The sequence below is a fragment of the Arvicola amphibius genome, chromosome 1, assembly GCF_903992535.2.
Source record: "Arvicola amphibius chromosome 1, mArvAmp1.2, whole genome shotgun sequence".
In the NCBI taxonomy this organism is placed as follows: Eukaryota; Metazoa; Chordata; class Mammalia; order Rodentia; family Cricetidae; genus Arvicola; species Arvicola amphibius.
The window spans coordinates 30,767,682-30,782,375 of record NC_052047.1 but is presented as its reverse complement, the minus strand read 5'-3'; the positions used below and the strand labels follow the sequence as shown (position 1 = coordinate 30,782,375).

Genomic DNA, 14,694 nt, shown 5'->3' with positions numbered 1-14,694 from the left:
TGATTTGTAATCAGTTTCACTTTATTGCATCCTAATTCTTCATAAAACTGTATTTCAAACACAGTGTGCACAGTCACACTTAATAGACTCCTCCACAATGCAAGTGACATGAAAGTATGAAATACTGATTCGCTTTTACAAAGATTATTACAGAAAAGGGGTATGGAGGGGAGCATATCCTGATACAGACATAGTAATCAGTCCATGTCCTTGCACACAACCCACTGTGAAAAATCCTGGGGTTAGATGAGTCTTTAATTGTAGAATTGCACAACGGATTTATGGCATCCAGCCACACACATTTTCCCCATAGAAAAATTTCCCAGATGAATCTGCTTTCTTCTGATGTGCAGTTGTCTCTGGCCAAGTGCACATGAAGATTATGAGATGTGCATGCTTCTGTTGACGTCCAGCTTTTCAGTCCCATGCAGACTCTGTGGGCTCACTTTCTCCTCCAGGTTCCTCAAGAGCTGAAAATTCTGTTTCAATAAGTGGTTTCAGAAATCTCTCGACCTTGGTTAACCTTTTCTTGAGTTTCTGCTGCATCGACTCATATTCAGCCAAGATGCGGGCAAATCGGGTTTGCAGGAGGTCAACTGAGCCTTCCATTCGTGTGACCTTCTCTTCCAGGTCTTTGGGGTCACTGCCCAGATTTGCAATGTTTAAATCCAGTAGACCATCTTTCATTAAGATCTGCCTTCCTTTCTCTTCCAGCATAGTTTTGGCGTCTGGGTACTCCGTAAGCGCTTCCATGAGGTCATCTTTCGAGAGGCAGAACAGGTCTGAGTAGCCAATGCTTTTAATATTGGCTGTTCTTCGGTTGCCGGCCTTGCTGCCTTTGATGTTAAGGATGCTGATCTCACCGAAGTAGCTGCCATCACTCAACACCACAAACTGGGTGATTCCGTCATCGGCCACCACAGCAAGTTTGCCTTCTTTGATGATGTACATCTCTCGCCCGATGTCCCCTTTCTTGCATATATAATCACCAGGACTGTACACTTGGGGCTGTAGCTTCAACACCAACTCCACCAACAGACCAGCTTCACAGTCAGCAAAGATGCGGACCTTTTTTAACGTGTCTAAGTGGACGTTGATGGCAATTTCTGCCCTTAGTTTGTCAGGTAGGTATTTCAAGACTTCTTTCTCATCAACTGTTTTTTTGTTGGTCCAGAGGTAGTCGAACCATTTAATAACCCTCTTTTCCATATCTTTGCTCACATTTCGAAAATTCATGTATTGCTTGATAGCATCAACTCTTGCTTGAAATTCTGCCCTGGCTGCATTCATATTGGAAATCATAGATCCTATGTTACCGACAATGGTGGCAAAAATTAAAACTCCAATTAAGAAGTCAACTACCACAAAAATATACTCAGAATCCAGCACAGGAGGTGGAGTTTCGCCAATGGTTGTCAAAGTCAGCGTAGACCAATAAAGGCTGTAGACGTATTTTCTAGCCAAGCGGCCAAATTCAGGATCATTCACATCGGGGTAGACCCATGTGTCATTCCCAAATCCAATAGCCTTCGAGATGGAGTAGTACACACACGCGTTCCAGTGGATAATAATGACAATGTACATGACAAGGTTTGAAATCCTAAAGATGTTTGGATAGTTGGTCCTTGTTTCTGTCCGCTGGAAGAACTCAAACATTCGAGAGATCCTTAACAGCCGGTTTAACCTAATTTCTGGATAGTTCCACCCCATCTTGAAATACAGCAGATCAGTGGGTACCATTGAGAGAACGTCAAGTTTAAACTGCAAGTTCGCTTTATACTTCTCTATGAGTTTTACTTTCTCTTTCACCAGCAATCCTTGCTCCAGATAACCTACAGGAGAAGAGAGAAAAGCCAGGCTGTTTCTGCTTGCTCTGCCACTGTGATTTTTTTTTTCTATAGTAACTCTTTTTTAAAAAATAATTTATCTAAGTGTATTTTATGTGTGTTGGTAGAAGGTGTCAGATGCCCTGGAACTGGAGTCCTAGACAGGTGTGAGCTGCCATGTGGGTGCTAGGAATTGAACCCACGTCCTCTGGAAGAGCAGCCACTGCTCTTAACCACTGAACCATCTCTCCAGTCCCTCTACAGCAACTCTTCATCAGATGTGTTTAGGACAAAATAAGAATACTTTTCAATAAATGTATCTTTAGGTGTAGAATGACCCCTATGACCAAACCTACATGTCATTATAGAAGAGTCTGTTGTAGAAATCGAAAAATGACACTTTTTCGTACAAAGGTAATACATATACAGATAGGTAAGTAGGTAGGTAGATAGAATGATTGATTAATTGATTGTTTGATATACGATTTTAGCTACACAGGCAAAATCATTTCTCTAATGAGTCACATTCATATTCTGCAGCATTATTATAAATTGTATATTTGGTTCCTGTCCCCGATTTCTGACACTCCACTGTTAAAATCCTTACGATTTCCTGAGAAACCAAAATGCTAGCGGTATCTTTTGTTCTGATATTTGGTCAAGGCCTCAGCTTCCGAAGCAGAGCTCCAGTGCTCTGAATTTCTTGGTGGTAAAAGTATCTTTGTTCTGTGGGGCCACTCCTGGCAGGCTTCTAGATTGGGCTGGCCACCAGAAACAGACATTTACAGACTTGACGTTCTTAACCTCCACCCCCACTTTCTCCAGGAGGAGGATGCTGGAAAGGAACTTAATTCTGTTACTTTATTGTGTTGTGACTATACAATAAAAGCCTTCTAAAAAGATCATTGGCTTTGTTGTGCCCAGATTACGACCCCCAGAGAGACCATCAGAGAGGCCTAGACTGTAATAAGCAAGGTTTAATCAGCATAATACAAACGTGTTTGGAACTCATCTCCATCCCCGTTACCACGAGGTAGAGAGAGGAGTTGTATCTCCTCTGTGGGGTAAGCTTTTAAAGGCATAATTACAAAGAGAATCTTTGAAGCTGCTTTGGCATGGGTACAAGGACTTCTGTTCCCTCCCATTTTGTTAAGTCAGCCTTTTCCTTGTTTTTAGAGCAAGGCCACTGTTCTTGAGTTAGGCCATCTTTATCAGCCTGTACCAGGTGGCTGGCTGGGCTGAGCAAAGTGACCTTGTGCTCAAAATCTCCCTGGTGGGAGAGGAGGCCACTATCTTCCTGGGAAAACATTCTGCTAGGAAATTTCTTCTCACCCCTTTGGGAATGAGGGGTGAGGGTCCCACAGCATTGGTGATCAGAGAGCATCCAAGTGAGAGAGCAGATGTAGGATGTTAGAAGGGTGTCATAGCCCAATTCCGTGAGGGCAACAGCTCCTGCTCTCAAACCCTTCCACACTTGCCCTCCGTACCTCTGCATCTGCCGGTTCACCTCTTTTATTACATCCTTTATTAATAGGATAAACTAGAAAATGGTTTTGTTTCTAGTTTTGTTTTTTGGTTTGGTGAGCTATGCTAGCCAATAGCTGAAGCTGAGGAGTTATCAGAAATGCGGGTTGTGTCGTGTGCTATCCCGGCCAGTGGGATGCGAACGGTGGTCCCTGATAAACCTATGGAAGAGAAATGGAAGAGCAAGAGGCATGAGAAGTGACAGCAAGACAGTATTTCTGATCAAACCGCCGTTTATTATATCCTCAGAAGCTGTTACATAGCCGTCAGGCAAAGGGAAGGGGAGGTGTGTCAGGTCTGCTGGAATTCAGGCCTGGAGACATCCCCAGCTGATAGGTAAATACTGTGGGTCTGTGATTGTTGACTAACAAAGGAAAATGCTAATGTTTGCTAAAAGCCTGGTGCCTGCAGGTCTCACTAGGCTAATGTCCTAGGTCCGGAACTTGCCTGCAAAGGTGAATATCTTACTTGTGAACTTAAGATGGCTGTAAACAAAATACAGATCTCAAAATACAGGTGTTTGCTTCCTGCAGTGTGCCTGACACCTGAAGTAAGGAAAAGCCTTATCAGGCCCAGTCGGTAACCTGCAGGGTCTCACTAACTCTCGTTAGCTTCGGAACCAATGACATTGTAGCAAACATTGCAGATACTCCTTGGTAGAATCCTAGGCCTGCTCTCAGAAGTGTGGGCACCTGCCCCGTTATCACACTGTTTCTCATGAACACGCTTTTCACCTTCAGCATGAAACATCAATCTCCCTTCAGACTACATTTGCCCTTCTTGCTCTTGTCCTGCAGGCTGTCCTTCATCACCTAAGATTTTCTCTTCTAGGCTGTTCCTGTGGGCCTCGCGTGCATGCTGAAGCCTTGTGTCTGAAAGGGAGTTTGTTTCTTATCCTACAGTGACTACCAAAGTGACAGGCAAGCTCCGGAAGCTGAGCCCTGCACTGACCTCTAGAGAGCAAGCTTTCAGCGACCCTTAGAGGCTTCTATGCTGTGTGTAATGGTAGCATTTACAGTGGGGGGCAGTGTGAAAACAAGACACTTTACACCTGCTTATTAAACACACTATAGGTAGAGAGGCAGGGGATGGTAAACCCTACTTAACGATACACCACTGTGAACCACAACGTTTATATTTCCTGGAAAATCTCTATTAAGAGGCTTCTGGAAAGCAGTGACACTTTTCTTTGTGCCCTTTTAAAGTATCTCCATATGTGGCAGAAATTGCCCTTTACCCACAGAGACTGACTGTTTCTGTTCTTTAATTCTTCTGCCTGGCATAAACCCAATAACTAAGACAATGAAGGAAAAACCACTAATCCACACTCAGAAGATTACTTAGGGGATTGGAGAGATGGCTCAGAGGGTAAGAGTACTGGCTGCTCTTCCAGAGGACTTGAGTTCAATCCCCAGCACCCACATGGTAGCTCACAACAATCTGTAACTCCAGGCCTAGGGGATCTGACACCCTCTTCTGGCCTTCTCTGGTATTGCATGCACATGGTGCACAGACAAATATGCAGGCAAAGCACCCATATACAAAAAAAAAAAGGTTAAAAAAGATAAGGTGTCCTAGCAACATCTTTCTGGATCAGTTGGAGTGACCTAAGCCAGCGAGGGGGAACACGTTACTCATGTTTTCAACTGAGGTGTGAGTTTACCTTGAAGAACAGCTGGGTGTGGAAATTTCATTACTATATAGTAGAGATAAAAGCAAGAAATTTCAGATGACCCAAAATAGATCACACGTACCTGTCCTTGTTCGTACGAACATGTCAACAACGTAGATTATGTCTGATACATAATCAAAAATGAGCCAGTATTCTAGGTAATCAGACTGGAGTTCATCAAAACATGCTCTATAAAAGAAAGACGTGCATTAAAAAATGACATGGAGATGAATTGAAATAAAAAGCCCCTTTGTGTATATTGTTTGTGATGAGTCATACAACATGCTAAGACTAAACGGGGTTTTTAGAATGCATTTGGTCAATCACAGATTTTCCAAATCATTCCTTTCATGGGAAGGATTCATTTCCTCATATTTCTGAATTCTAACATTTTTTTTTCCATCAATACTAGTTGGATTTGTATTGACAGACATTCGATAAGAATTAGCTGGGCTGGGGCTGGAGAGATGGCTTAGGGGTTAAGAGCACTGACTGCTCTTCCAGAGGACCTGGGTTCAATTCCCAGCACCCACATGGCAGCTCACAACTGTCTGAGGATCCAGTTGCAGGGGATCTGACACCTTCACACCAATGCACATAAAATAAAGTTAAATAAACCGAAAAAGAGAAAAGAATTAGCTGGGCATGGTGGCTCACGCCTTTAATCCCAGCACTTGGGAAGCAGAGCAGGAGGATCTCTAAATTCAAGGCCAGCCTGCGCGCGCGCGCGCGCGCGCGCGCGCGCGTGCGAGAGAGAGAGAGAGAGAGAGAGAGAGAGAGAGAGAGAGAGAGAGAGAGAGAGAGAGAGAGAGAGAGAGAGAGAGAGAGAGAGAGAGAGAGAGAGATATCCAGGACAGCCAAGGCTACACAGAAAAATCCTGTCTCGAAAGCCATTACCACCACCACCAACGAATACGTTGTTTCAGCTGGCGATCCTTCCACTGACAAGGTGCTCGCGTGAGGATCTGCGTTCAGTCCTCAGAACCCACACTAACAAGCGTGACATCGACAACACGACTGTCATGTTGGCACACGCTTGTCATCCTAGCTCCAGAGCAGCAGAGAGGAGCATGGCCCCATGTTTCACTGTGGCCAGTCTAGTCATATTGGCAAGTTCCGGGTCAGCGAGAACCCCTACCTCAAAACACAAGGTACAGAGCATCCTGAGAACACACAAGGCTGACCTCTGGCCTCCACACACATATGCACACATGTGCATGTGCACCCTCACACACACATCCCGTATATATGCATAAAAGAATAAATAGCTTGAAGCTAAAGTCAAATATCACGGGGTGAAATTCATTGATCACAAAGCTTGTGTTAAGTTGGGAGCTTAGGCCCCAGCCCCTTCAGTTTATCCTAGCCCCCTGACCCTGAGATTTAGCACTCTGGACTCCAAATCCCAGCAGGCCAGGTCCTGACCCCTCCTGGTCAGGACCACTCCCCAGGGTATTTAAATGAGCTCCCAAAAGAGGAACACAGGGTCCCTTTTCCTCCCTCCCCATGGTCGCGTTTGCAGCCCCTCGGGGCTACCCGAGAGTGCAGAACTCCCATTAAACCAGGATATTTCTTAATTTGGCTTGTTTTGATTTGGCTTGATTGGGCATTTTGCATCAGCAGGGAGCTTGCGTTAGGAAATATTCTTTTTTTTGGGGGGGGGGGTTTCGAGACAGGGTTTCCCTGTAGTTTCTAGAGCCTGTCCTGGAACTAGCTCTTGTAGACCAGGCTGGCCTCGAACTCAGAGATCCGCCTGCCTCTGCCTCCCGAGTGCTGGGATTAAAGGCGTGCGCCACCACCGCCCGGCTAGGAAATATTCTTAACAGCTTGTATTTCCTGTCTGTACCCAAAAAGTTTCAGGGAAAAATGTTCCTAATCTTGAACAACTGAGATGTTTCTAAAAGATACCAGATCTTTCATTGTTTTCCATTATGGGCATTATTTTATTATTATTATTGTTATTATTATTATTATTATTATTTTATTAATAGACCGAGAATTACAGTTTCTCCTAGTGTCCGAATCCCATGACTGAGCAATTAGAAGTTTAAAAGAACACTTCTACTCTCTTCCCCATCCCATCCCAGGACTGTGTGTCCACGCATGTTGAGAATCAAAGACACCCTGACCTCAGGTAAACACACTGAGAATGATTCAGCCACGTTTCCCAAAATGTAGTAGAGAAGATTGCTCCAAGAACCCCAGGTCAAAGTATGTAGGCAGTAGGCTTCTAAGTGTTCTGATATCCACAGAAAATATATATGGAAACCTTGCAATAATCATTGTCCAGTTGTACATCACAGGTAAGGTGATGCAAAGCAGCCAGTTGTAGTACGTGTTTCCCGAAGGATCAATAATCACCACTTCTTTCTTCTCCCTAGCCACAATTAGAAACAAAGGGGACAATTATTAAGAAACAAGCATATGTGAAATTTATCATATCAAATATGGTATGTCAATCAATCATGATTGTGCTGTTGCCAAAAGTATCGTGGCTTTGGGATACTTGTCAGACAGTAGAGACTGCTCCAAAGCGTTGATGAGATTACTAGGATTTTATTTTGGTCTTTATAGACTCATGTGCTCCTAGGTACCCAATGATCATTATCCTGAATATTTAGAGGGAAGTTCTTCCGCAGCGATGCTTGTGGGGGAGAATTACCCAACACAACAAAAATCCTTAATTAGAAAATTTATACTTGCTAATTTTAGGGAACCTAGAAGAAAGTTTTAAATCTCTTTTGAGAACAATTTATACAAAATGTTTGTTCTTATTTAAGGACATTGGTCTTCCCCTGGAGCTTTTTGCTACAAAGCTTTCCCTACGCTTCGGGAAATTTTACCTACATCTAAAACCCATTGCAAGCTCATGTCTGTTTCCAATGTCAGTAAAAACTATTTACTCTTCTTTCTTGTCTTTGCCTTTCTCCTCCTTCTTTTTCTTCTCCTTTTCCTTCTCCTTCTTCTTTTTCTTCTCTGGGTCCTTCTTATTTTCATTTTTATCATCTGCCTTGCTGGAAAAGTTGAGTATGTATTGTTACCATATGCAAATAACGCACGGGCAGAAAAACATTTAGAGCCATTCATGCAAAGTCTGGCTTACCTCTTCTTCTCCTTCTTCTTTTTCTTTTTTTCTTTTGGGTCTCTAAAGAAAAACAGCATTTGTCACATGATCACACCATTCAACCTCAGTTTCTTTCTACTTTCCTTTCCACTGAGCAAGAATTCTTAGCCTTGCAGTCAAAGTCCTGCCATGGTACTTGGAAACTAAAACAGTGGCCAGAAGCAAACAGGTATCCAGACAGATAAGTCAAACATGTCCAGGTTAACAGAAAACAAAAGTTGAACAAGACAGAGTAAGTAAAATGTGTAAAAAACAAACAAACAAACAAAAAAACCTCACTAACTTTAAATAAATAAGTCTCCGAATGAGTATACTTCCAGAATTCTAATATGTGAAAGTAATGTTTTTCTTTGACTTTAAGTTCTTGATACTGTTCACATATATATTTAATCTAAAACATCGAGAATCTCAAGAAAATGCCATAAATTCTTTTTCAAGGGAATAATCTTGTTGGCAGCATTTTTTCCCCGTGAGTGGTAAATAGCTCTGTGGTCATTCAATCAGGTCATGAGGTTGGACATTAACCCAGAATGTGATCAAGCAGGAGATCTGAGACGCAACATGAACCATAAGGAAGATGTAAGCTGCTGAGAAGGTGGCTAAGCACACCATGTTTCCCGAAGGATCACCACTTCTTTCTTCTCCCTAGCCACAATTAGAAACAAAGGGGACAATTATTAAGAAACAAGGAAAAAGCCCTGTAGGAAGGGCTTTTCTTAGGAGTAGATCGTAGATGGGTTGGGTTGGCAACCCCAAGGAGGCTATGTTTATACGATGAACCTCTCTACAAGTGGTTTGGAAATGCAGTGGTGTAGTCAATCTCCCCAGTGACACAGCTTCAAGTACCATTCAGTCACTCACTCTCTATGGGAAAAGTATGGCTAACTTAAGGATACCTGAAGATTCGCAAATGCCTTAACTGTTTGGCTAAGGACCTATATGGGAAAAGGACTGAATGATCAGGCAGAGCAGTTCTAGAGGAAAGGTAGACTAATAGATTCATGGGCACAACGTTTGAAAATCCTTGTATCCCAGGTAAGGGAACAACCAAGTAGACTGAAGGATTCAGCTAGCTGATAAATCCAGCCTCCATGGGGCATCTACATGCTGGCACAATATAGTTAAAAATACAGCGTCCGTGACAACAAAAAATAAAAGCCATGTTTGGGTACAGCACATGGCCTCCTGCTCACTATAGCTGATGTTGAACATCTTACCTTTAGTTACAGGGCATTTGGATTATGTAGGTAGCACCGCTGTTATAACATGACTTCCATGCTTAACCCTTAAGGAGAGTAGTCACTTGATGGCAAATTAACTGTGTTGGATCCTTGTCAACAGAGAAAAGACATCAAATCTTTTGATACTAACCTGATTTATATCGTGGTATATATTGCTTTTTGCCACAAAGTTGACCAGTATCACTGTGTAGGCGTTTCTAAAGTATGACCCACCTATACAGACTGCTATGTAGCATCATTTCGGGTCTACTTTACAGAAAAAGAAAAGTGGCGTTGGATACTGCCTTGGTTAGGGTTACTATTGCTATAATGAAACACCATGACCAAAACCAAGAGAGGGAGGAAAGGGTCTATTGGGCTTACACTTCTACATCACTCTTATTCACCAAAGAAAGTCAGGACAGGAACTTAAGCAGAGCAGGAACCTGAATGCAGGATCTGATACAGAAGTCATAGAGGGGTGCTGCTTACTGGCTTGCTCATCATGATTTGCTCAGTCTGCTTTCTTACAGAACCTAGCACCACCAGCCCAGTAATGACACCACCCACAATGGACTTGGCCCTCGCCCATCAATCACGAAGTAAAAAAATACCCTACAGGCCAATCTTTTTTTTTTCTTTTTTAATATTTATTTATTTATTTATTTATTTATTTATTTAGTATACAATATTCTGTCTGTGTGTATGCCTGCACACCAGAAGAGGGCACCAGACCCCATTAGAGATGGTTGTGAGCCACCATGTGGTTGCTGGGAATCGAACTCAGGACCTTTGGAAGAGCAGGCAATGCTCTTAACCTCTGAGCCATCTCTCCAGCCCCCCTACAGGCCAATCTTATGAAGATATTCTCTCAACTGAGGCTCCCTCCTCTCTACTGACTCTAGCTTGTGTCAAGTTGACAGAAAAGTAGCCCGCACAGATACTGAGTTTGGAATCTAATGGTCCTATGGTATGCCTACTCCACTCAGAAGTGTCTGACGTGGTACAGGTATGGAGTGAGCTTCAGAAGGCACCACTGAAATGTTGCCATGGAGTGCAGATTTCTTGAAGGTGAGTTACTATAATCCAGGATACTTGTGCATGAGAAAAGACTGGTCGGTCATTAGGTGGTGCTCTACACCTACACATGAATAGAATGAATCGACCTAGGAACTAAGGTACTTAATTAGGGAAAGTACACTTCCCAACCCTGCACATCAAGGTTTTGTGACTCTAGAGGTCCTCATTTGATGAGAGATCATCTACACTTCTGCCAAAGAGAACAGTTACAGTCCTATTAAATATTAATCTATGACTAGTCCCTGGCCACTTTCGACTCCTCGTTCCAAGAAACCAATTGGCAGAGAAGAATCACCAGACTGGAAAGTTTATGATGCTGATGAACCAAAGTAGGCAGCACTGCTGTTATGTAATGAAAAGGCAGAAAAGTAACTGACGGGCACATGATCCATGATGGCATCTTTTGGAATTCCCCAGCCCATCTTTGATGGTGGATGGACAAGTCTAGTAGCCACATCCCAGGGAAGGCATGGTGATTAGCTACATGTCTGCATTTCCCTAGACAGGGAGAAACTCTGCACAACGATGAGAGGGCTCTAGAATGAATAAAAGAGGATAAGGGGTTTCTGTGTAAACCTCAGAAACATCTAAAGTTGTCAGAGATCTTTCTGCATCCCATTGACCTTCCACTTACAAGATTGAACAGGACAAAAGAACACCCAGAAACCTGGGAGAGGGCAGCCCCAGGATTTTCCTTTAAAAGAGTGGATCTGAGCAGGGCACAGCTGGGTTGTGAGGCTACAATTACACATAGGTTTCAGGTATTCATTCTCAATGCACCAACATTTAATTGCTGATAACCCAGCTTCTCCTTGCCCCCGGAAGGAAGGCCTAGAACAAGGAAACCACTACCATTCTGAAATTTATCTCCCAGCTTCCTGGGGCCGCTCTCATGGGATGACTCCGTGTGACTGCAAAGGCCCAGTTCTGTCACCTGAGGATGATGAAAGCACATACGGATGCCAAAAACTCCCCTAAGAGCAAACCTCTTCTCTGAAATCAGCATCTCGCTCTGCCCAATTAATTCTGTCACCCTCACTCCCTTCTGGATGTCATGCCAAGGGCACATCCCAGAAATATCTGCACACAGACCTCTACCTCAGAGGCTGTCTCCTGAAGAATGTGGCCCAAGGTACACGGGTTCAGTGTTGTGTGACCTTTGGCATCCATTCTGTCCTAAGGAAGGGCAATTGCATATATAACATGAACCTTTTAAAAACCATATCCAAGTAAATGAGTAAAATATATACATGTTACTTTTAATAGGGAACAGTTGCATTTTCCAGATAGAAACAATATATAAACAAACAGACAAGCAAACAGAAAAATAATAGAAGGTCACCTCTGTTAAATTAGTTCAAGCACTAAGTATTAGCTATATCTCAAATGCAGATACTGCTAGTTATTTTTACTTGTTTTCATTTTCCTTCATAGATGTACTTACTGGTCTTTGTTGCTGCTGTTGTTAACATTGAAAAGAGCCATAGTGCCTGGCAAGTACTGCTCCCTGGAAGAGGAAAAACACAGAGAGAGCACAGTGACCACCCTGCTCATGGTCAGCAAGCTGCCTTAAACATCAAATGACTTACAGTTTCCTGCTCACTTCATAACATTGCCCAGGTTACTATTTAAGATGTACAGAGCTTCTGTGACACACAGCTTGCCAGAAGCTAGTGCACTGACCCAAAGTGGTTAGCCAATGACTGTTGGTTAAGGTGCATACCAAAAGTTAGCATCATCTCTGGCCTGGAGTGAGCTAAGATGGCACCGACTTCCACCAAAAGACCCCAGATAGTCAGAGAAGACAGAAGAGGAGGAATAAATACTTCAAAGAAATAAGTGGAAAGCTAGAGTTAGCAAAGGAAGAAATAAAAAGAGGGAAAATGATAACAAAGAATAAAATACATTGCATAGGATTGGAAACCCTGATCCCTGCTATACTAGACTCCTTCAATTTCAATGGCTTCAGGGTCTATACTTGAGCATGACTGGTTTACTTCCTGTATGGGCATTATACTTTTTCTAATTTCACATTTTATTTCCTGGGAGCAGGCTCTGCCAGATCTAGCAGTTTAGAGAATGATAGCCCACCCTCTCGTATGCAGCTTCTCCAGGACCCTGAAGAAGGAATTCAAAAGAAGCAGGAAATCGAGGAAATGTGGGGACCCAGACCCACCCAAGACTTTCTAAGAGGCCCTGATGATAAGATAAAGGCAACTTTAGTTCTCTTTTGTTGTTCAGGAACACATTTGGCAAGGCCAGACTGAGACTGGAGCCAGGGCCTCGAAGGAGTCAAGATTGTAGATTCTGAAGACCCAGCTCTTCCTCCTGGGCTGTGATGATCAGTCCTGAGGCATCTGTGTGAGATGTATTCTCTTTGGTAACGCTGTCAGATTTAGCTGTCTGCTACCCTTGGCCATTTTCTCCTCGCAAATAGTATATATAAAGCCATACTTCTTAAAGCTGCTCAGCATAAGTCATCAGTTTACGCAATGCCGCCTGGTCCCAGTTATTGCTTTGTCTTCTCTTTTTCCTCATCTTTATCTCCCAATCCCCAGTTCTCCTACTCAATGTCTCACTAATCGGGACCCTAGCAGGCTCAGGTCAAGGGAGGAATTGGGGCAAGTTTCTGAGGAACAGGCATTAGTTTCAGGGAACATGACAGGGAATATTTATGGCTGGGAACCCTGGGGTCATAAATAATTAAATGTCAGTAGCTTTCCAAAAGAGGGCAAAGGTAAGGGACAGAAATAGCAAGGTACTCATGAGATCTTGCAAAGTGTCTCATTGACAAGAGCATGGGTCAAGCCACTCCATAGAAGGAACAGGAGGCTTTTCATTCCAGTGATATTTAAAAGACGCATTCCGGAGGGGAGACAGCCCTGCTCACCTCTGGGATGGTCCTCGCCTTCTGTGTGAGCCATTTCTAAAGAAAGAGTCCTCACTCTCTGCTTCAGACAGAGAGGCATTGTTGTCATCAGAAAAGGAGCTGCCATTCAAAGGGAAGCAAAGGTGAATAGGATTCGTGTTCTAACGGGCTCAGAGGAAGCCCACCTGTCATCCAGGTGAGCCCCCACTCCATCTCTTTCCCCCCCACTTCAGACCCACACACATGTATGGTTAGAATAGGTGGGAGCATAGCATTTTATAGAGTGTGCGCCCAGAGATTGCTAGGAATACACTCTCCAGATCTTCATCGCGACTGTCAACATCAATGTTTATCCAATAGTACCTAATTTTAGATTATTTCATACATATGAATGAACTACCACTTCCTGATATTTCCTTCTATTAAAAGAAAATTCTATCACACACACACACACACACACACACACACAGTCTAGTCATTTAAGGGTAACTATTTCAAATCATCCTATCAAATTATATTGTTAGATTTCATATTCTATATACCTTTTCACATTGATGTATAGCAACATCATCTATTTGGATTTTATATTTCCCATGGGGAAAGACCCTATTTGTGAGCAAAGAAGTATTCACCATAGTCACTTAATAGGTGCTTCCATAAATGACCCTCCATAACAGTCTTCATGAGATAGACAAGCTTTGCTGATTCAGAGTATAAATACATTCACTAAATTAGATAGATTATGAATTTTAAGAATACAAATTACAAAGCTAAATTGAAATCAAGCCTAGATAAGTTAAAACAAAAACTGTGCTTGCATTAATAACGCGTGAGAAGGAGCATAGCTTCACCTGCATGCTCCGTTTTCCATCCGCCGGATTTCCTGTCCAGTAGCAGGGACGATCACATTGGGGATTCTTACAAAGGACTGCCACGTGTTGATAATATTCATCTTCATGGTGAGGTTAAGGTCTGAAAAGAAACAAGACTGGTTAATGAGAAGACTTTTTTATGTTCACACATCAGGGGCTGGGCTGAGACAACACAGCTCTACTGAGGAGGAAAACATGTCCAGGCTGTGGTTCCTCAACTGAACCATGCTGTTCCACACCTCCGTGCCTTTGCCCGTGACCCCTGCAACTGAGTCTAGGCAGGTGCTAGCCATCTCTCGAGTCCGATGCAAGGACTCCTCATCCCGAAGTAAACTAACCATGTCCCTGCTTCTCGGCGACAGCAATGTACACCCACTGGAATAATTCCCTCACATACTAAACCACCATATTCTCCATCCTCACAGCTACGCTGTAAGCTTTGGAGAGAACTCTGCTGCAGTGGCAGGGTGCTTGGCATATAGTAGACATTCAAGGAACAGCTGCTCA

At 43.2% G+C, this 14,694-nt stretch overlaps 1 protein-coding gene across 1 annotated transcript; it reads right to left on the bottom strand.

Annotated features, from left to right (window-relative positions):
- Window positions 1–417: 417 nt before the first annotated feature.
- Window positions 418–14,285, bottom strand: Cnga1 (cyclic nucleotide gated channel subunit alpha 1). Its single transcript, XM_038309552.1, has 8 exons — window positions 14,167–14,285; window positions 13,337–13,435; window positions 11,891–11,953; window positions 8,126–8,167; window positions 7,926–8,036; window positions 7,292–7,399; window positions 5,105–5,211; window positions 418–1,832 (listed from the first exon to the last, which is right to left on the bottom strand). The coding sequence occupies exons 1-8, from the start codon at window positions 14,271–14,273 to the stop codon at window positions 418–420; spliced, it is 2,052 nt and encodes a 683-aa protein (XP_038165480.1). The 5' UTR covers window positions 14,274–14,285.
- Between the last annotated feature and the right edge of the window lie 409 nt (window positions 14,286–14,694).